The sequence below is a fragment of the Maniola hyperantus genome, chromosome 7, assembly GCF_902806685.2.
Source record: "Maniola hyperantus chromosome 7, iAphHyp1.2, whole genome shotgun sequence".
Classification (NCBI taxonomy): Eukaryota; Metazoa; Arthropoda; class Insecta; order Lepidoptera; family Nymphalidae; genus Maniola; species Maniola hyperantus.
Window position 1 is genome coordinate 10639058 of NC_048542.1, and position 22307 is coordinate 10661364.

General features: G+C 36.1%; 1 protein-coding gene across 2 annotated transcripts in view; it reads left to right on the top strand.

Annotated features, from left to right (window-relative positions):
- The window catches only part of LOC117984054 (neuronal growth regulator 1-like), a 137636-nt gene that overhangs the window by 97122 nt on the left and 18207 nt on the right, over positions 1–22307 (top strand). The window contains exons 2-4 of one of the 2 annotated variants that reach the window (XM_034970706.2): positions 17793–17925; positions 19707–19918; positions 21274–21487. In XM_034970706.2, coding sequence (XP_034826597.1) covers positions 17850–17925; positions 19707–19918; positions 21274–21487 — 502 coding nt within the window. In that variant the 5' untranslated portion in view covers positions 17793–17849. Of the gene's footprint in view, positions 1–17783; positions 17926–19706; positions 19919–21273; positions 21488–22307 lie in introns of those variants that run through there. The other variant, XM_069499690.1, reaches the window with a different exon arrangement.

A 22307-nucleotide genomic window follows, 5' to 3' on the forward strand; every position in this document is an offset into this window, starting at 1 on the left:
TTAAAATATTCAATCTACCATAATATTATTATGCCACGTATTACATACAAGTCCCGCGCATTGCTGAAACGAGCTGCGAAATCCACGCTCTTTTATAGTATGTCTGGTTTAGCGAATAATATCAAAATAAGCTTGTTGTTTCTTTTGTTTCATAGATTTTTCCTAAAAGTAAATAAAATAGTACTTCTTTCCTAAATATCTAGGTAATATCTAAATACATACTCGTAGTACAGATATTTAGACACAAATGCTTTCCTCCAAATGGGATTTGCATGTTTAATGGCAAGGAAATGGTGTCTTCAGGCCATCGCCTACTACTACACAGTTGAAACTTAGCAGTGTTCGTATTGCTAAGGTTCATAGTAACGTGAGTATCATGTAAGTAGGTACCTAAGTGTTATCTACACTAATATTATAAAGTGTTAAAGTTTGTAAGTTTGTTTGTAGGAAGTACTCACTGGAACTACTTGAACTGATTTTGAAAATTCTTTCACTTCTAGAAAGAAAGAAAGAAACCCGAACACACCCGAAAGAATCCGGGGCGGGTTAGCTAGTATTTTATTTCCAAAAAAATAGAGAATTGTAATAAGCTACCTGTGCGAAGCTGGGGTAGATCGCGAGTAGAACATAATGTTTCGAATACATTTGCTTTTGAAATGGCTCTTTTGCCGCCGTTTTAAAAGTTGTTTTTAAATTTCTTTTTATCTCCGCCTACATTTAGCGGCTATTATGGCAGACGGTGCAATACAATTATTACTGCAGAATATTTTTAAGTAAGCCTTCTTATAGGCAGTACAAAAACCGACAAAGTGCGAGGCTGACTCGCGCACCGAGGGTTCCGTATTACAGTCGTATTTTTTTGACATTTTGCACGATGAATCATAAATATGAATACTATGAATATGAATATTTATTTTTATTACCAGAATTTTTACATTTGACTAAAATGGTACCTGGCCCTAAACTAGGAGATGCCGTATCTTAGGGGCCAATTAAAAAAAAAATATGATATAATGTACAGATAAATCTATTTCGTATGATACCCCACTTTGTATACTAATCTTAATTTGAAAGTTGAAGATGCCAATATTTGTAACCACAAATTCACGGTTTTCAGATTTTCCCTTTACGTGTGCTATAAGATCTACATATCTGCCAAATTTCATGATTATAGTTCAACAGGAAGTACCCTAAAGGTTTTTTGACACGACAGACAGACAGCAAAGTGATCCTATAAGTGTTCCTTTTTCCTTTTGAGGTACGGAACCCTAAAACTTTAAAAATGTATGTTAATAAGTACATGTCATCATCATCATCATGATCAACACATCGCTCGGCCCACTACTGAGCACAGGTCTCTTCTCAGGGTTTAGGCCTATAGACCAGCAAAAGAGTTATGAGGTAAAGTGAATCTGAGTAATAAGCTTATAAGCTTAAACTTAATTTACTTACAAGCTGAATTACAATTAAGCACACAACAGAGTGAACATAATGATACTACTTGCCTCAAATAGGGTTTGCGCATTTTAGTTGTAAAGGTTTGGACACATAAAGCGCGACGGCAATGATACGAAACTATTCGATTACTCAATGTCTAACACTGAACGATAGCCACCGAGCTCATTTGACGCTTATTTTTAATCCATTGAAGGTTTTATACGAAAAAAAGTGCGAATCGGATTTGAACACATGAAGGGTTCCGTACCATTGTACTTACAAGGTACACCTAACACTTTTATGTAGAACACTGCAAGTTGAAGTAGGACTGGGTCACCTGTAAGTAAATTAATTTTTTCGTGAACACATTTAAATTTTTTATGTGATGTAACCAAAAATTCACGGTTTTCGGCTTTTTTCCTTTATTAGTGCTATATGATTTTCCCCGAATGTCTGCTATGAGACGTAGCCTACCTGCCAAATTTCATGATTCTAGGTCAACGGGAAGTACCCTATAAATTTTCTTGACAGACGGACAGACAGACAACAAAGTAATCCTATAAGGGTTCTTTTTTCCTTTTGAGGTACGGAACCCTGAAAATTATGTTAATATCACTCAAATGAACACAGTCTGCAAGCGCCCGCGGAAAATGTACCTACGCCAAGAGCCCTGTACAATTTTCCGCCGAGGCTAAATCTCTTTAGGATCCATGTGGCATAGTTACGTTGACTTCTCACATCGTTACCGTAGCGTGGTGTATGTGTCCAAGCCCTGACTTGAGCAGTATTTTCGAGTACAAGATATTACAATTTCGTGGTTCAGAACTTGCGGCTGAGCAACGCTTGAGAAATACACAGGCGGAGAATTCAATTTGCAACTTGTGTGTGGAATGTAACTAGATACTGAGACTGAATTGATTGAACTAATTCGGTGGTTCAGACATACATTTTTGCTATTATTAGGTAGATTATTACATATTGTTTTACTAGCTAACTCCCGCTACTTCGTCCGCGTAGCCTACACAAATTCCAAATCCCATTTTACCCTCTTAGGAGTTGAATTTTCAAAAATCCTTACTTAGTGGATGTCTTTGTCATAATAGCTATCTGCAAGCCAAATTTCAGCCCGATCCGTCCAGTAGTTTGAGCTGTGCGTTGATAGATCAGTCAGTCAGTCAGTCCCCTTTTCCTTCTATATTCTTATTTAGACTAGCTTATGCTCACGAATTCGTCCGCGTGGACTACACAAATATTTCAAACCCCTATTTCACCCCCAAGGGGTTGAATTTTCAAAAATCCTTTCTTAGCGGATGCCTACGTCAAAATAGCTATCTATATTTAGACTATGTACAGAACAGAAGCTACGTAAATGGGAAATATAAATGTAATGTCTCTTGCCCTAAATGGGATTTGCACGTTTCAGCAACAACGGGATCGTTGCTTCGGGCACACGAGACCGCAAGCCGACCGCGACTAGCAAAACAACTTTGGCAACATTGTCGCCATGGTTTACCGTTGGGTATGTGGTAGCACGGAGTATGAATGAAACGGCTGCTCACATATTTACAAGATATAATCCAGGATAAACACAATTAATATAACAGACGAAATCAAGAAAACTGGAGCTCGGTGCTCGACAGTGATGTGTCGGTCTTGGTATCTGAGGAGCGAATGCGGCCCCTGGATTTCGCCCAGGGCCGCAGGATTTTCGAATCGCTCCGTATTCAAATTTCCGTTCTAAGTGGCAGCTGCGATGTGAAATGTCTTCTTTACAGCTGCCAGTCTTAGAAGAGGCCGCATGCCTCTACAGGTATACTTCTAAAAAGTACATACCTCCGATGAAGCTGAAATTTGGTATAATAACATATTAATATGATCTCCTAATAACGAATATCATAACGAAAATTGGCACAAAAAAATTACATTAAAAAAAACAAAAGAAAGTTCTTAATTTTTTTAATAGAGATAGCGAGCAAATGAGCAGGCGGTTCACCTGATGAAAAGTGATTTCCAGGCCCCCATGAATATTTGCAGCACCAGAGGAACTGCCGATGCGTTGCCGGCCTTTTAGGAATTTGTTGGTCCGCCCCTTGAATAACCCCATGTTGTAATCTAGTGGGAACACCGCCGATCGGAGTTGGTTCCACAGTTTGCATGTGCGTGGAAATAAGGATCTGGGAGAAGGAAAAATGTGGGAGTGACGCCCCACAGTTCCGCTGTACACATCTAAAATAGTCTAAATCGGTTAGGAATACGCGATTATGCATACCGGATGAAAAAAGTTCTCCTTCGTTTTTGATGTATTCAAAATGACGTTCGCACCAATTTTCGTTATAATACTCATGATTAGGAGGTCAAAATAGGTTATTACACCTTTCGGCATCATAGGAGGTATGTGCTTTTGGAAGTTTATGATAACAGCTTAAACTAGCAAGGAATAAGCCCACTGATTTGGTAGCCACATTTCAGTAAATAAAATGTTCAGAAAAATTGCCCTTGTTTGATTTTGTTCATCATTATTTTATACAGGACATCCAATTAAAAGAAACATTTACTTACACAGGCACATGCAATTAAAAGAAACATTTTTCTGAAAACAGCATGTAAAGTGAGACAATCTTTAATATAATATAAAACACAAAAATGTTTCTGCCTGTGTCTGTTTGCTTTGAAAACATCCAACCGATGTGCCCCAAACAGGTTTCATTAGAAAGGCAATAATACGAAGATAGTTTTAGAGGATTTTTTTAGCGTATTAGCACCCGCTGGGCATCCACTAGTCCAAACTTAATATTATAAATGCGATAGTGTGTCTGTCTGTCTGTCTGTCCTTCTGTCTGTCTGTCTGCTAGCTTTTCACAGCCCATCCGTTTAACTGATTTTGACGAAATTTGGTATAGAGATAGCTTGTATTCCGGGGAAGGACGTAGGTTACTTTTTATCCCGGAAAATCAAAGAGTTCCCACGGGGTTTTTAAAAAACTAAATCCACGCGGACGAAGTTGCGGGCATCATCTAGTAATTAATATTTTAAATGAAGGTACGAAGGTTCGTCGATTCATTTTCAGGATTTTTTTAAATTTTTCTCCGTAAGACCCATCCTCGTACTTCAAGGAATATTATGAAAAAAGAATTAGCGAAATCGGTTCAGCCGTTCTCGAGATTTGCGATCAGCAACACACTCAGCGATTCATTTTTATATATATAGAGATTTATTTATTGCTAGTTTATGCTCGTGACTTCGTCCGCGTGGACTACACAAATTTCAAACCTCTATTTCACCCCTTTAGGGGATAAATTTTCAAAACTCCTTAGCGGATGCCTACGACATAATAGCTATCTGCATGCCAAATTTCAGCCCGATCCGTCCAGTAGTTTGAGCTGTGCGTTGATAGATCAGTCAGTCAGTCAGCCACCTTTTCCTTTTATATATTTAAGATTTATAATTATGTTTTGTTAGGTATTAAACTTCAAATACAAAAAATTATTTTATTAAAATGAATTGATTTCTGAATTGCTTTCAAATTGATGTAGAATTTGCTTTTTAAACACTTAAAATTAAATAGGTTGAAACTAATTCAGTGGAGGAATTTCATGTTTATTTCAAATCTATTTTCCGATAATTTAAGAGTAAAGCTTACCCAATTAGTACACAACGTTTTAGGGTTTTGTACCTCAAAAGGAAAAACGGACCTCTTATAGGATCACTTTGTTGTCTGTCAGTCTGTCTGTCTGTCAAGAAACCTATAGGGTACTTCCCGTTGACCTAGAACCATCAATTTTGGCAAGAAGGTAGATCTTATAGCGGACATGAGAGAAAAATCTGAAAACCGTGAATTTGTGATTACATCACAAGTAAAAAAATTAAAATATTGTGTTCATGAACAATAATTAGCATTTTCAACTTTCAAAGTTACATTAATACACCAAGTGGGGTATCAATTGAAAGGGCTTTACCTGTACATTCTAAAATAGATTTTAATTTATTTTTAGGCATAATAATTTTTGATTTATTTCCTGCAAAATGCATGCAAAATGTCGAAATACAACTGTAGTACGGAACCCTCGGTACGCGAGTCTGACTCGCACTTGGCTGGTTTTCTTGCACCTAGAAATGTATGAAATGGTTAAAGTTTTAAGATTTATTTAGCCTTCTACCGACTACCCTTGACTCACTTGATGGTAATTACTAATTAGTGATGAACGCTAAGTCGTTTATTTCAATAGATCGCATGAAATTCAAAATTCATTATTATATTGTTCAAACATTGGAAATTCTATCCTTAAAAAAATTTCGTTAATATGAATAAAATTTCAGTAAAACCTGTAAAAACAGGTATTTTGCTGACATATTCTTAAATTAACAAAAAAATATCACATGACGTATAAAGAGAATCTTGGGAAATGGTCGCAAAAAATGTAACTTATGGCCGCCCTACACTTACGCCCGCACTTAAGATGGTAAGCCCGTTTTCATTGTTACAAAATTTTGCTGTTTTTGTCGTATCTTCTGGGTACCTAGGGATATAAAAGAAACTGACCGACTGACATATTTTATCAATTATGCCTCAAACCGCGCTGATCTAGAACCTTATTTCTTTACATATACGTAGATTCTCCCTCTAATATAAACCCCCCTGTAACAAAGATTTTCTAAAATTCCACCCGAATTAGAGAGAAGAGTATACCTATTTAAATTTCATGTAAATTGGTTGAGTACCTACTGAGAAGAATAATTAGCAGAAGACAAATCGATTGCAAGATTTTCGAAAGTTAAGCTAATTAAAACTTATTTTTAATAAATGCAGCAAAAAATATTAATTAATATATTCATTTTACAAAACAACTTATGTATTTCTTACAAAAAAAACTATTTGTATACTAATAAAAAGTTAAGTTAATTTATGATTTATTGCCGAGTCAGACATTGTGCATTTATGCCTATTTAATGTATAGGTACTCATCACATTATCAGAGCGACATTTATTTTTCAAAAATGACGGTCAATAACAATGGAAACAGCTTCCAAGCCCAACCCTCACACTTCTGACCCGCAATAAAATTATATTTTCGCACAAAAAGTGTCCACTATTGGCCGCTTTCCAAGTCTTGAATATATCTGGATATAGCTAATATTTTTACGTTTGATTCTAATATTATATACCTACTTACCTAATTAAGAATTAAAAGATTTTTGTTTCATCTTGTCCGTATTTTCTTTTATGTAGGCATAGGAGTATTAAGAAAACGAACAAGTTTTTATTTTATTGATTGTCACCTCCCGTGAATATTATTTGCACCACCAATGCGGTGCTGTATTTTTTAGTACTATTATAATATCTTCTGTGATTCAGGTAAAAAAAATGTGCAAAGAATGTGTTATAAAAGGTTGACTATCGGATTTTAGTCCACTCTCTTACCGTCTAGTTATTGGGGCTCTAAATTAGAAATATATTTATTATTTTCATTAAAAAATTAGGTATTAGTCCATTTAATCTAGTTGGATTACTATTTTTTTTAACTTTTGCCAAGCGAATTAAGTCCAAAAGCACTGAAACCGTACCTACGCCAAAAAAACCTCTCGTAATTCACATTAATTCATGAATGAAAACTTTTTTAAATTAAAAAATTAAAGGACTGAAATGCTTCATTCGAACAAGGCAGTATAAAACGTACTCCGCAATCCACCAAATTCGACATCAAATAAAAGAAAGGAAGATAGACAAGATTAAAAATACCGGCATACAGGCAAGACAGCTATTACCTTCGTATTCGTATTTTGAACATGGTTTTGTTCTGTTTTGTTTGAATAAAGAGCAATAAATATATTCTTTTCTTTACTTTTACATCAAACTAGCTTATGCTCGCGACTTCGTCCGCGTGGACTACACAAATTTCAAACCCCTATTTCACACCCTTAGGGGTTGAATTTTCAAAAATTCTTTCTTAGCGGATGCCTACGTCATAATAGCTATCTGAATGCCAAATTTCAGCCCGATTCGTCCAGTACTTTGAGCTATGCGTTGATAGATCAGTCAGTCAGTCCTTTTATATATTTAGAAAATTTCTTATATTATAAGACGTAGCCTGTGTTATTATTTCAATAGAAAGAAACATAAGATTCTTTGGTTTCAGTTTTATGTACGTACATTTTCTCATATTTATTCATAGTCATATTATTTCAATCATACTATCCATATAATAGTATGATTGAAATAGACTTATCCCGAAAAAACGAAGGGTTCGCAAAAACGCGGATGAAGTTGAGAGCTAAAGCTCGTTTGTTAATACTTATTTTATTTAGGAAACATATATTGTTCACATCTCTTCACTGTGTGTTAAAACGTGCACAAGAGATAACTTGAGAGATGTCTTCAAGCAGCCATAAGTGCTTGATAATAAAAAATCAATAGGTAGGTACTGATTGAACGACATGCCATCTAGAAACCTTGCCACATTTCACGATAGAGAACTTTTAACATCGAGGCTTCGACGTCAATGGCAGGCGCCAAATGTTAGTACATTTTGACGCAGGTAGCTCTAAGGTAGCCCTATTTTTCTTTGATTTTACGTTACCATACCGTAATATTTGACATATCGTCGATTTAGGATCAAACCGAGACTTTCCTCACTCTAGTTCAGAAGTTTTGCTTGTAGATTTTCGTTATAATGTAGATCCAAGTTAAGAATGGATTTTTAAAAATTCCATCTGAGCTAGCTAGAACCAGTTGGCTAATAGATACCTACTTGAATCTGCTTTACTTTCTGCATTAGTTCCAGATTTACCCTGAAAGGTGAAAAAATTAGTGAACGTGGCGGTTAGTTGGACACGGTGTAACGATTAGAACTAATTTTCATGCATTCAAGAATGCTGTCTGAATTTTGACATACACAAAATACAAGGAATTTGGTGCATTGTAGAGTCCATAATATTAAGTCACAATATTGTTCTTGGTGCAGACATAGACTTCTGCAAGGTACCTAACTATTGCTTTTATGCATCATTTTCACCAATAAAATGTAATGAGTAGATACCTAGTATTAAAATAAGGTGTATTTTTGTGTCCAATTCTTAAAAATGTACCTAGTTAAAAAAAATATGTTTCTATCTTATCTCTTTCACGCTTTTTGTGCCATTGAGTAAACACGTTGCACGAACCATCCTATATATATTTTCTATGTTCCTTGTGTAGTACCGCAATGCGTAGTGCTTTGTCGGACCGTTGAAAGCCGAATATATTATTCGTTATCTGTCCCAAAGGACGCCATATTCGGAGCTCTTATGACGATGTGGTGATCTCTAAAAATTACATCCATTATTAGTGCTTTTATAACACGGATGGATTCCTATTTATATACGGATACGGATTTGTTCAATGATAATTTCATGCAGAGATATCAGAATTGCAGGTTCAGATCTAACTCGTTATTGTAAATAGTGACCTCTTCTATGATAGAATCAGATTAAGATCTGGGTATTTATAGTTCACCTTGACCTAGGCGATACCATGGACCATGCCGTGCAATTTATCTATACCTAGACCTACTACAAACCTGATAAAATTGCAAAAAGTGAATGTCTGTCTGTTACTTTTCACGCCTTAATATACAGTATAGAATACTTATCCTGGAAAATCAGAGTTCCCACGGTTCTAATTTTTATAAGAACCTAACAATACGCGGATGTAATCGCGGGCGTCATCTGGTATTATTATATAGCTATATTATTGTATTACGAGTACTTACAAGAAATTGACTAATGTAGGTATTAGGTACATCAACTTATAGATCTGGGTCTATGAACTTTAACTAAGGTCAACATGCATCCATCTTCTAAATGTGTTTATGTCAAATTTTCTATCCCTGTCCTTTTCTTGTCATCCTTGGAATAAACTCTTCAAAAAGTGATAGCATTAAAAAATTAACAATATAAGGGATTTTGTGCAAGTGGGCCTTAACATGAAGGCCCGCTTAATAACGAAGACCTAAGCAGGGATTTTCAGAAATTCCATCCCATTAGAGGAAACGAGGGAGGAATTCGATTAATGTTCCACATTAATTGAAAAGTGCTCAACCATTTTTTTGGCCGGCTCTACATTACTCATACTGTTATTTATTTTCCAAGATTTCTATTTATCAAAGCATATCAAAATACTTTACTTATGGTTGGGGAGCCCAACCAAAGCCAAAGGGGAGCCAAAAGGGGAGGGAATTTTGGGATTTATTCGAGCGTGTCAGATTAAAACAAGGCAAGTTAAAATAGATACAGAAAAGTGTGCATTTCATTGATCTGACAATTTGAGCGTGACATAAGGAAATGGGAGAGTCACAAAGTTTCTAAAATCAGCCATGACTTTTGGGTGCGTCCAAATCGTCAGTTTTTTGAATAGGAGCTAGTTAAGTGTTCACTTAACACCCCTTCTCAATATCTGACTATTATCTAAAGCGCTCGAGTATTTATTTGTGACTATATATTTTTTACATTTTTGGAAAACTGTTCGCGCTCTTCCCACCACTGAAAAGGGTTACATCATTTAACCTTTTTTCTTTTTAGCACCTAATCTTCACAATCCAATAGGTCTTCACGACGCTCGAGTTTAGCATCTTGGGCTCTCCTACTATTAAGTATTTTTTTTCATCTACTTATAGTACTTACATAATATTCTACATTAATTGTTTAAAGTAAAAACATATTGCAATAACGTGAGAGTAAAATAAACTGTTCCACAATGGTGCATAGATTAAGCCTTACATTGTACGTGCTAGTAGACTATTGTTTAACAAGTGCATACACAGCATGCACATCGTTTTCTAACAATAACGAGAATAATAGCCGCTTTTATTATAAAATGAGAGTTAAATTTTATCTTGGCCTACTTACCTATAGTTATTGCACTTCACGAAAGCGAGTGGCTCAGTCTTGTGTGTAAGTCGTATCGATATAAGTAAGGCAGTAAATGTATGCGTTTGCGAGCACTTGCTCGCGGCTGATTGGTCCGACATGCACGCACATTTACGCAATGTTCGTATATACGACGTAACCACAAGTAAAGTTCACTCGCCTTCGTGAATTGCAAGAACTGTATACCTAGTTGCGAAAGCATAAATCGATCGATTATGCGGGTTAAGCAACGTTGATTAAGTTGGTAACTTGAGAGGTGGCCGTCTTTGAAAATCCAAAAGGACAAATGCGTCGAAGAGCACTTTCAACTGTCGATCAAGGTTATTTTCACTTCTTCTTCTTCTTCGTCGTATCACTCTTGGCAGAGCGGTCGTGGTCATCACGAAGCAACGTCTTTGAGGGCAGATGTTATATGCCTCCATAAAAACCTAATAAACAAATACAAAACGATGAATCCACTTAATAAAATTATCTTAAGAACACGTTCAAAAGTATCTTTGAGAAAAAACGTTTCGAGACGGCCTTCGCATGCCTTGTTTTTATTTAAAAAGGAATAAAACGTTTTTTTCATTCCATTCAAAACAGTTTAACTGTTAAGGCAGTCAAAGTCAAAAGACCGCTACAAGCACTTTGAATTAATTGTTTTTTCTTTTTTAAGATTATTTTTCTCTATAGGTATTCTGTACTGGGTTGTTATTTGCGAGATAGGAAGGTACTATAATTATTAATTTATTATTGTCATCTAAACTTTGAATAATTTTGTTAACTTACCTATGTATTATCTAAACACACACCTACCTATGTATTATCTATGTATTATCATTATACAAACTTTTATAATATTATGTCTCTTTTTATAGGACTAGTAAGCTACATTTATACAGTCAAGTAGCATTTGTCTCAATAGAGAGATATTTCATCTTTTGAGAGATGCTTGTCTAAGCATTGTGCTTTTAATGGGAACTCTTTCCTTACGTAATTGTTTTGAATGTCTTACGGCCAAATAATAAAACGCCTTTCTGCATAAGAGCAGACTGAAGTTGCATTTCACATTTTTTCATACTTTTGATAAAACTGTAACTGAAAGATTTCTGATTTTAATCGGAGAAACCATTATTATCGAGGCAGACACCAAAACAATTTTATTATTTACTAGCTTATGCTCGCGACTTTGTCCGCGTGGACTACACCAATTTCAAACCTCTGTGTCACCCCCTTAGGGGTCGAATTTTAAAAAATCCTTTCTTAGCGGATGCCTACGTCCTATCTGCATGCCAAATTTCAGCCCTATCCGTCCAGTAGTTTGAGCTGTGCGTTGATAGATCAGTCAGTCAGTCTGTTAGTCAGTCAGTCACCTTTTCCTTTTATATACTATTTAGATTTTTGTTTATCTATCTAGCCGTCTGTGCACGCTTCACGCTGTAAGTACTAAACGGATTTGGACGAAACTAGGCATACTTTTACTTATAGCTCCGGGTTAACAAATTATAGAATAGTTTTTATCAGAAATACAATAGGGTTCTTTCGGAATAAGAAATAGTAGTTTTTGTCAATGTTACCTACTCCACAAGTCTGGTAATTCTTAACTGATTCTGTCAATTATTTTTCTGTTGTACTGTAAATTTCTGGTATAAAAATATATGCTTAGTATATAGTAACAAAACAATAACAAAGTTAAGGACGTTTTTAAGTGCAAAATGCGTCAGTATTCGGTTGTGAGTGGAATGTTAAAGGGCACAAAACTATTGCTTACTAGTTGTGCAGTAAAAACAACAAACCAAAGTGTACGCAAAGTTAGTGTTCGTTAATTTATAGCATGCCCAGTTTGCGTTTTGGCTGATAAATCTCTAGGCTCTCTAAAACAAGCAAAAAATACCTATTCCTATTATTCACGACCTCGTAATGTACTCTGAAACTGAAGAAAAATAATATTTGTTTCACCATTTTGGGAAATGTGAGTTATTGTGTATTCAAGTTCTTTTCAGAATGATGTATAATCACGCTAACGGAGTTCATATTCAAAATATGCTTTATATTTATAAGCTTTACCTACAAGTTCTTTTGAAATGTCGAACTTCTGTCGTCATAATGTAGTGGTGGCGTGCGCTTCGTATTATTTAAGAAAATAATAAGGCTTCGTTTGTTTTTATTACATCATATAAGTATGGTATGATATTTTCAAGAAATAGGAGGAGGATTATTGTTTTGGCTATTATATTATATACTTCTTAGCTATATTTTTAATATTATTGGCACATTACACTCAGTTCTCGGGGTTTAAGTACCAAAACCCCTATACAATCCAGACAGAAGAGTTGAAAACTAAAATTCACAATAATATAATGCTGTATTGTGATAGGAATGAAGTTCATGAGCGTAGTTCTATTTAAGTTTCATCGATTCAGTAGAAGTACCTATTGAAAAATCCTTTGCAAGATTTGAAACAATCAATGAGCGAACTGAAATTCAGAAGGTGGACTGTTTATTCCTTACCCGTTGCAGCATTATCATAACTAGCACAAGTTTTACTCTCAATTTCTCTATCTGCATCGTATTTTTCGTTGTTGACGGTTGTAACCTTTTTCCATTAATTAGGTACATAATGATAGGAGATTCCTCAGGATAATTTTAATGCGATGGGTTCCCAGATCCTTCCGCATACAACTCGACTAAGAGAATAGCTTCCGATTCTTAAGTTTTTACAGTTATTACCAGATGTTAGTAATAATAACTGGGACCTTAACGTGCTCGGAGGAAACTAAAAGTTAACTTTAGACCTCCAAAGTCGGTCACCCATCCAGTTACCGACTTGGGTCAACGTTGCTTTAACAATTTCAATCGCCTTCTCACAATTGCAATATCGTGCCTTGTCACAACTAGGCCACATGTCCCCAGGGCACTTACACTGAAGTTTGAAGCGAAATAAAGCTGAAATAGGAATAGGTAGGTATATGAAAAAAACTGCCTTCATCCAATAAAATACTTTGCAAGACGCACCGTGACAAACTTAATAACACTGAGCATATCGCTGCAAATAAGATGTTGACGCCACTCTGTAGTTGTTTTCCCATTTTTCCTCTAACATGAACCTCGAGGACGTTTAATTATATAAGAATAACTACCCTCCTCTATTTATGGCTTTATTCGAGCCGGCAGAGCGAAAATACTCTTATTTCGCATTTCGCTACGCCACGTTGCTGTAGAAATATACGTACCAAGATGTGTAAAAATATACGAGTATTCGTGCAAAAAAACATTAGACCAACCTCCTTGCATTGTGATTGGCATCCTTGCTGTAAGTCTGAAACTTGCAACAAGAATGCCAATTTCTGCAATTTTAGTCAATAGTGAGAGAGCGTCTAACTACCTATAGGGTCGCTAACTGTTGGACCTCATAAGAAAGCTCAGTCACTCAGCGGGCGATGGAGATTCTCAACCAGTAGAATGCTATATGTGGGCTCTTCTCAGACCTGGGCGCATTTGGAACCCTCGTAGCTTTAGTTTTAAGTTTGCGTAATAATTATCACCACTATATCTTACAAATCTAACACCATACCAGACCATCAATAAGAGTAATTTATTACCTATTTTGAATAAATCATTTGACTTTGACTTTGACTATATACTTTATACAGAAGTGGCTTAAGCTAATATTACATATTTTGTGCACCTCGGGAAAATTTGCAAGCAATTACTAGTTTGTTATATAAATAATCAATCTAACCAAGCTGATTTTTTTCCGCTAAAAATGAGCCAAAAAATTTGGGTTAAATATACCATAAATCATATTTTAATTTGAAGTTTCTGTGCTATAACGTAACCGATGTTCCACATTTTCTTCTAAAATGAACGCTGGAAACTATCCAAAGTTTAAAAAGAATATGTTATGTTAATATTACTACGGAGCCTACATCACTTGGTTAGATTACCTATACTACTTTTAGTATGATTTTCTAGGCATTTTTTCCTGTTAAGTACTGAGTGCCAATGAGGCACTCAACGCAACTATACGATTTAGCCTAACTAGTTTTATTAATTTTACTTTAACCTACACTTGCAAATTATCTTTTAAAGTTCCAATGACTCATCCATTATGTTTGATAATTGCATCATCTAATAGCAGTTTGCAAATTTTAGATTTACAAGTGCAGTTTTTACATGCGAGCGCGATGCATAGTCCAATAATAAATCACGTGGAGCAACTAGTTGCGCAAAGAATAAATTGTAATGCCAACGATTGCCATGTTATTACTTTATATTTAAGCTGGTATCGATTTACGATTAAAATGTAAACTAGCTTTTCGCAATGCAATATTTTAAACGTTACAAAAGAGACCTGTAGTAGGGGTGATAGTTTAACGGGTTATCGCAACTCTGTCGCGCTTTAAAAATAAAATAATGTGAATTTATTGTATCACTTCCTTCCTCCCTATACAGAAACGTTAATGCATTTTCCCGAGAATTTTGTCCGAGAATAATAATGCTTGCTGTATTAAAATGTGCAAATCTTGACATTGCCTTAGGTTTAAGACTTATTTCGCGTTTTAATAATTCAACAACTTATTCGATTCAGTTGTAATCATTTTGGTTTTGGGAAGGTATTTCGTGGATTGTTGTAGTTTCTTTAACATAATTGTACTTAGGTAAGTATTATCGCGCTATGAAATCCCAGTTTTCATATATAATATTTTTTTAATTAAATTTGTATACTAGCGCTTGGCTACAATCAAACCTGGTGGCAAGTGATGATGTAGCCTAAGATGAAGCGCGCTTGCCTAGAAGATGCCTATTCACTCTTGACTTGAAGGTACCCATATTATACCTAATTGGAGAGGAACACTCCAAATTTAAATCTTGATGGTTGTATTCAAATAAGTGCATTATATCCTATGCGTTATTTTCCTAGAGATGAGCATTAAATTTGGAAATCACAGGCGAAACGTGAAATTACGAAACCTGTTTTAAAACGAAACTTTTGTTTTTAACTAAAACTGTTAGGTACTAATTTTGCATGTTGTGTTCGTGAGTTTGGACTTTAGATGGATTTTGTTTGTAAATTTACAAATGTAGATTCAATTTATTTTTAAAGTCCAACAGTTCTAATAACAATAAACAAAATACTTAACTGCTCCACCAAATGCTTTCATTAAAGGTTATCTGTAACAGATTGCTTTAGCAATAAATCGGATTGAAATTTGGCATGCAGTTAGTATTGTGACGTAGAAATCCGCTAAGAAAGGAAGATAATTTTTCGTAAATTCCACCCTAAGGGGATGGGGTTTGAAATTTGTGTAGTCCACGCGGACAAAGTCGCGGGCATAAGCTAGTGAGTAATAAAGAGACATAAGTAATGTAATACAATATTATAGCCACTTAGAAGCTATGGTTTCTACAGGATGCTCAAGCACTTTTGCTCTGGAGCTGCAATTAATTAATGTAGACTTCTGCAAAATAATATATAAAATGTGAAAATTCTTCTTTTCGATCACCTCAGCGTGTGTCAGCGTCTTGGTGGAAACCTGAGCTACTAAAAAATCTGATGTTCAGCCAGTGCTTGGAGCAAGAACACCCAATAGACGTTCAGACCAAAGTAAGATGTCTTTTAAAGAAGTTTAGTAAATACATAGAAAATATGGTACCTACCTATTCGTATAATTTGATACCGGCTGCGAAATGTGGATGAAATCTACATTAAAACATTTATGCATACATTCGTTTCGTAGACATGACATTTAATCTGGAAACAAGGTCTTTTGGGTGTTTCTCGAGTATTATTCAATACTATTATTTCCGCCAAAAGACATAAATACATTCTGCCGCCCTCGCGATAAACACAGTAGGTCTGTGACAAGATTTCGAGAAAATGTCTCGCAAAATTTTGATTAGGTACATTACATTCACAGAGAACATAGTTAGTTACTCAATTATATTTTTAATTTTCATGGCTTAAGTGTGGTATATGTCCCGCAAATTGCTATTTTTTTATTTTTTGATTGCGCTGGAACCATGTCTGCTTAACATAGAAATGACGTCATTTTGAAATATATTTAAGTAAAAATATACCATCATCTCGAAACTTCAGTCTCATGCTGATGTCACTATAATGGCGGCCACGCGCATTAGCAATTTGCGGGACTTATATTGAGTTAATTAAGAAAGGTTTATTGAAATGCGTTACTTAAGTTATCTTGCATCTGAATTCTTTTATTAATTGTATCTTAATAAAAGATGAGATTTGTAAAATGAATAAGAGAATGAAGATTCACTGACAGATAGCTATTTTTTTTTTATTGTGTGTCCGCTTTTTTGTCCTCCGACATGATGATCGGAGACCTTTTATAGCTGACATGGCTTGCTTTTTTTTTTTTTTTTTTTGCCTTGCTCTGTTGGACGAGAATGAACAGCTACGTTTTTTTTTTTTTCAGCTTGTCATTCATTATTATAATAATATGTTACATGCTATTTTTTTTTTCTTATGTATAATATTACATTATCATATATAATATAAATATACATATTTTCTTACTTTATTAATTCTTATACTACCTATTTACATGTACAGTTTCTTTTTTGCTAATTACATTTTATATTCTTCTTTTAATACTCTTTTAGATATTTATAATCTAATTTAGTATTAACTTATTCTAGTGTTATTTTTCAGTTTCACCTTTCCTGTTATTTGTTCACAAAATTCTAGGAATTTTTTGCTTACTTTCTTGCTAGATATAATGACAGGTATAGTTTCTTTATTTATCTTGCTATCTATGGTATATTCCAGTTCCAACCGCTTTTTGGCAAATTTAGGACATTCTGTTAAGATGTGTAAGACTGATTCCTCGGTTTCATCATCACAGTCACAGGTGGGGTTGTCTTTACATTTAAAACGGTATAAATATTGCCCGAATCCACCGTGACCTGTTAATGTCTGCACGAGGATTGGTGTAAGCTTGATTTTATTTAAGACCTTGTATGCTCCAATTACATCCGGAAAGAATATTTTTGTCAGAGTCGCGTTTTTACTTTCTGCGTATCTTTGGTCCCACAGTTGTACCGACCTCTTTCTGACCATCCGTTTTACGTGAGAAGTTGGGCAGGCATCGTAGTCCACAGTTGTGTTTTTCTGTGCTGCTTCTTTAGCCAGATGGTCGGCTCTTTCGTTACTATTAGTACGCGACAGGCGAGATGGCAATCGGGATGGTCCCGCACACCCGCCGCACTGCTCCAGCGCTAACCCAGTGCCGGATAGCGTGGGTCACGTGCGGGTGTGCGGGGCGTTCCCCCACCTCATACCCCGATTGCCATCTCCACCTGTGCCGTACTATACCTACATTATCTCCGAGTGCTATGGCTATAAATTATTATGTCACGCAAACGAAGGGCAAAAGCTAGTTTTTAATATTACACAAATTCATGCAAACGAAGTTTTCTGGCTAAACCGAAAATGTCTTCCACAGGGGCAGAGATAAGTAGCCAAATGAATTCTTCGGCTCTCAACGCTCGCGATTGACAAGATGACGTCAGCTGGCCTGCTGATATTCAGCGCGCTGCTCACACGGACATTATGCGTAATCGCGCCGCAGATAACAGGTAAATTTACTAAAATTAATAAAATAAGTAAAAAAAAAATATTGCCATATCCTGCCTTATTCATTATACTTTCGCACGCTTCGCACGGGTAGTCTTCTAAATATATAGAAGGAAAAGGTGACTAACTGACTGACTGACTGACTGACTGATCTATCAACGCACAGTTCAAACTACTGGACGGATCAGGTTGACATTTGGCATGCAGATAGCTATTATGACGTACCTACTTAGCATCCGCTAAGAAAAGAGTTTTGGAAATTCAACCCCTAAGGGGTGAAATAGTGATTTCAAATTTGTGTAGTTCACGCAGCCGAAGTCGCGAGCATAAGCTAAATTATTATAATTTTCATAGGGATCTCTAAGTTTGTTGAAAATAAACTATAGCTGTCACTACAGAATATAATATTAATACTAACGCTATCACTCAGGAGTCATGTATGTAGCTTTCTACTGGTGAAAGAATTTTTCAAAAACGGTTCAGTAATTCCAGAGATTACTTCCTACAAACAAACTTACAAACTTTACCTCTTTATAATATTAGTATTCATAGGTATAGGTAGATTTTAAGCGAACACGTAGAAAAGATCGCTAGGTAGGCGATTATTTCTATATGCAAATTATTTTTACAACTGGTATTTTCCTTGCAAACAGTAAGTTGATAGATAGCATTCATTGATTTTCCATATTCTGCCTTTGAACGCATAAGGGCCGTAGCAAACATGATGCTTTTAGCATCAGCGATCAGCGTTTAGTTGCTTTTCTCGAACTTGATTCTGCGATTGAACACTCCACTCCGCAACACGCAATGACCAGAAGCAGCGAAGAAATTGATTTTATATTTAAATACAGAAATTGAATACAGTTATATTTCGTCAAAACCAGAGTGAAATAGAGCGAACTAACCCGAGAGTTCTAGAGTCTGTCATGAACTGTGTCAAAACGCGATGCAGCATCGCCGCTGATCGCCGCATTCGCAAAATCGACGATCGCTGATGCTAAAAGCACCACATCTGCTACGGGCCTAAGATATTTTTATTTCAGAGTAACTAACATACATATTTTATTTATCCAAGAAATAGCAACTACCTCTTCAACGTTAATAGGAAGCGGGGAAATGTTCCCTAACAAAGCATCCTCTTTTCAGCAACTGGTAGCTGTGAATTTTCTTTCGTTTGCCTTTTCCTTAATAAATTTTAAAACTGTTTCATTTCTATTTAATATTCGTTCGCCTCGCTTTTTGCAATTCTATTACTTTCAGTACAATTTGGATTTTACTCGGTCGTTCAACAGTTGAAGATGAAAAATGATTGTTGTGTAGAATCGTTGTTTAAGTTGTCTTTTATATTTTGTATATTTAATTCTGCATTTTAAACAAGTGTTAAATTATGTTCTGGTATTTAAATGATTTGAAAATTTTACCGGCTTTTTATTTTTAGGGTTACGAATGAAAAAACGGAATCTTTACAGGAACACTCGTTGACTGTCAGTGTGTCTGTCCGTCTGCCACAGTCAATTTGTTCTTTAACTACTAGACAAATTGAGTTGATATTTGGTACATATATGAATTTCTGCGATCCAAGTACGGACGTGAATAAATGAATTTTGATTATGGGAGTCACTTTTCTGGAGAAAATAATAAAACTAAAAAGAAGTTATAAAAGAAAATAGATGAATATTGACCATCCTCCCCTTATCTTCAAAATTAGTGCGTCTTAGAGAGCACCCGTATACAACTTCAATCCCATTTCGCCTTAACTTTCAAATTTCTATCATGTTGTCAGATTTCAAAACCGGTGACAAGAAGATCATCAACGGACCGTTCTGGCACGAGGTGTTCACGGAGGTGTACGAGGACCAGGAAGAAGACATCTCCACCACCACTTCAGAACCGTTGCCATTCTTCGAAGATGATGCCTCCACTAACAACGTGACAACTCAGTTGGGCAGTCGCGTATATCTGCACTGTCGGGTCCATGACTTGGGAGAAAAGACCGTGAGTTGTTATTTCTCTAACCATCTATCCATAGGTATTAATCCATACTAGTCTCTTCCTGAAAAGCTGGCGGTTCCTCTGGTGCCGCAAATGTTCATGGGCGGCGGTAATCACTGAACATCAGGTGACCCGCCTGAAAAAGTGTCTCTATCAGTCTGTATGTCTGTCTGCTAATTTTTTACGGCTCATCCGTTTAACCGATTTTGACGGGTACAAGATAGCTTGTATCCCGGACTCAGCTGCTGTAAGCTACTTTTTTCCTTGAAAATCAAAGGGTTCCCTCAAGAAAACCTAACTCCACACGGATTAAGTCGCAGGCATCGTCTAGTCAGTACCCTGATCATTATCCTTATTATAAATGCGAAAGTGTGTTTGTTCGTTGGTTTGTTGGTTTGTCCTTCAATCAGGTCACAATGGAGCGACGGGTTGACGTGATTTTTTGCATAGATATAGTTAAAAACCTGGAGAGTGACATAGACAACTTTTATTCCGGAAAATCAAAGAGTTCCCATGGGATTTTTAAAAACCTAATTCCACGCGTACGAAGTCGTGGGCATCAGCTAGTATGTAAATAAAAGGAAAAATTGACAGACCAAGTTATCAAATTAAAAAAATTAAAAGTAGCCTATGGCACAAAAAATCATGTCAATCCGCTGTGAAGTAATTAAAGGACAAACCAACAAAAAATACACTTTCGCATTTATAATTTGGGCAGGTATAGTGATGTTGTATAAGAAAATATAGTAAACACATAAGATACAGATTGAGCTTGACAAAGGTTGCCTAAAGTGGATTTATAAAAAGGTATGTATAATAGAAAGATATGTACCTATACGCAGAAGATTCCATACATTAAAGGGATCAACGATCCCATCCTGAAATAATGAAATTCAAGTATAAAGGCTGTGACAAAGGGGCCCTTTCTGTTTAACGACATCGAAACTAGCTAGGGGATCTTTGTTCTATCAAGCATTTTCGGCGACTTTTGCATGGTTTTAATAAATCCTTTCAAGAATTTTATTTTTGCTTTCTTATTATTTAAGGATTTATAATATAAACTGTATTATTATAGCTTGCATCCCAGGCAAGGACGAAGGCTATTTTTTCCGGAAAATCAAAGAGTTCACTGGGTTTAAAAAAAACTGAATCCACGTGAATGAAGTCACAAAATGAGACTTTTAACAGAATGTGTATTTCTATTGCCGCTACAACAACAAAATAATAAAAATTTAGAAATGGTTGCCACGAAAATGAAATAAAAAAGTGTTATTTTTAATACGATGGTACGGATGCCTGAGTGTGCAAGTCCGACTCACACTTGACCAATTTTTTACAAAGTAAAATGTCTTTGCCAGATATCATGGGTGAGGCGTCGCGGCGAAGATCTCCATCTCCTTTCCTTCGGACGCCACACATACTCAGCGGACTCCCGATACTCTCTAGCCTTCGAGCAGCCCAATGATTGGCGCCTGCTCATACAGTACGTGAGTGAAAGGGACGAAGGATACTATGAGTGCCAGATATCCACGCATCCACCGCTGGTGCGAAGAGTTCATCTAAGTGTTGTTGGTAAGAAAATGTTTGCTGTTCATAAGTACATTATTTTTTAGCAGTAAGGTATCCACAGAGGATTCAACCTCAAGAGTACGCTTATATAAGGTTTTGCATAAAAACAAAATGCTAAAATGTTTGCGGGGAACAGGGGAGAATGCTTTTTGTGATTGGTGGACTCAAAAGTCACGTAATGAAGACAATGTGCGGAATGAGGGTACCGAACGGGCGTGGGCCGACTTTTATGCTAAGCAACTGTCTAAGCTTGGCGATCGAAGGTGTTCGGCTATTAGGCGTCTATAGGTGGTAGTCTGTGAAGGTATCCAAGGACTGGCATAGCCAACGTAGCATAAATTTTCTATATCTCGTCTGGTACGGCCATAGCTATAGTTACCACCCTACCGACAAAGCTGTGCCTCCAAGCGATTTAGCGTTCCGCGACGATGCCGTGTCAGGTGGCAAACCGACAAGGTGTATGGATTTAATGAAACTGCCATACCCCTTCCAAGTTAGCCCACTTCCATCTTAGACTCGTCACTTACCATCAGATGAGATAAGAATAAATTTTTAAAAAAAATTACTAGAAGCCGGCGCGACGGTCAATAGATAAGATGTTGCGCAAACGTGTATAGAGTGTAAGTCGGAACATATTTATAAATCTATTGGTAGTGGCAGGTTATTAGTTTTTGCACATATTGGCCTGACCGTATCACGGCAATATTTCATCCGAGATAAAGGTCGGGATAGAACACGTTGCCTAAAAAGTATAACACATCGATTTTGTCCCTTGATTAACATTTTCTCTAATAATAGATTTACAAAGGTCGGTAGGTCGATT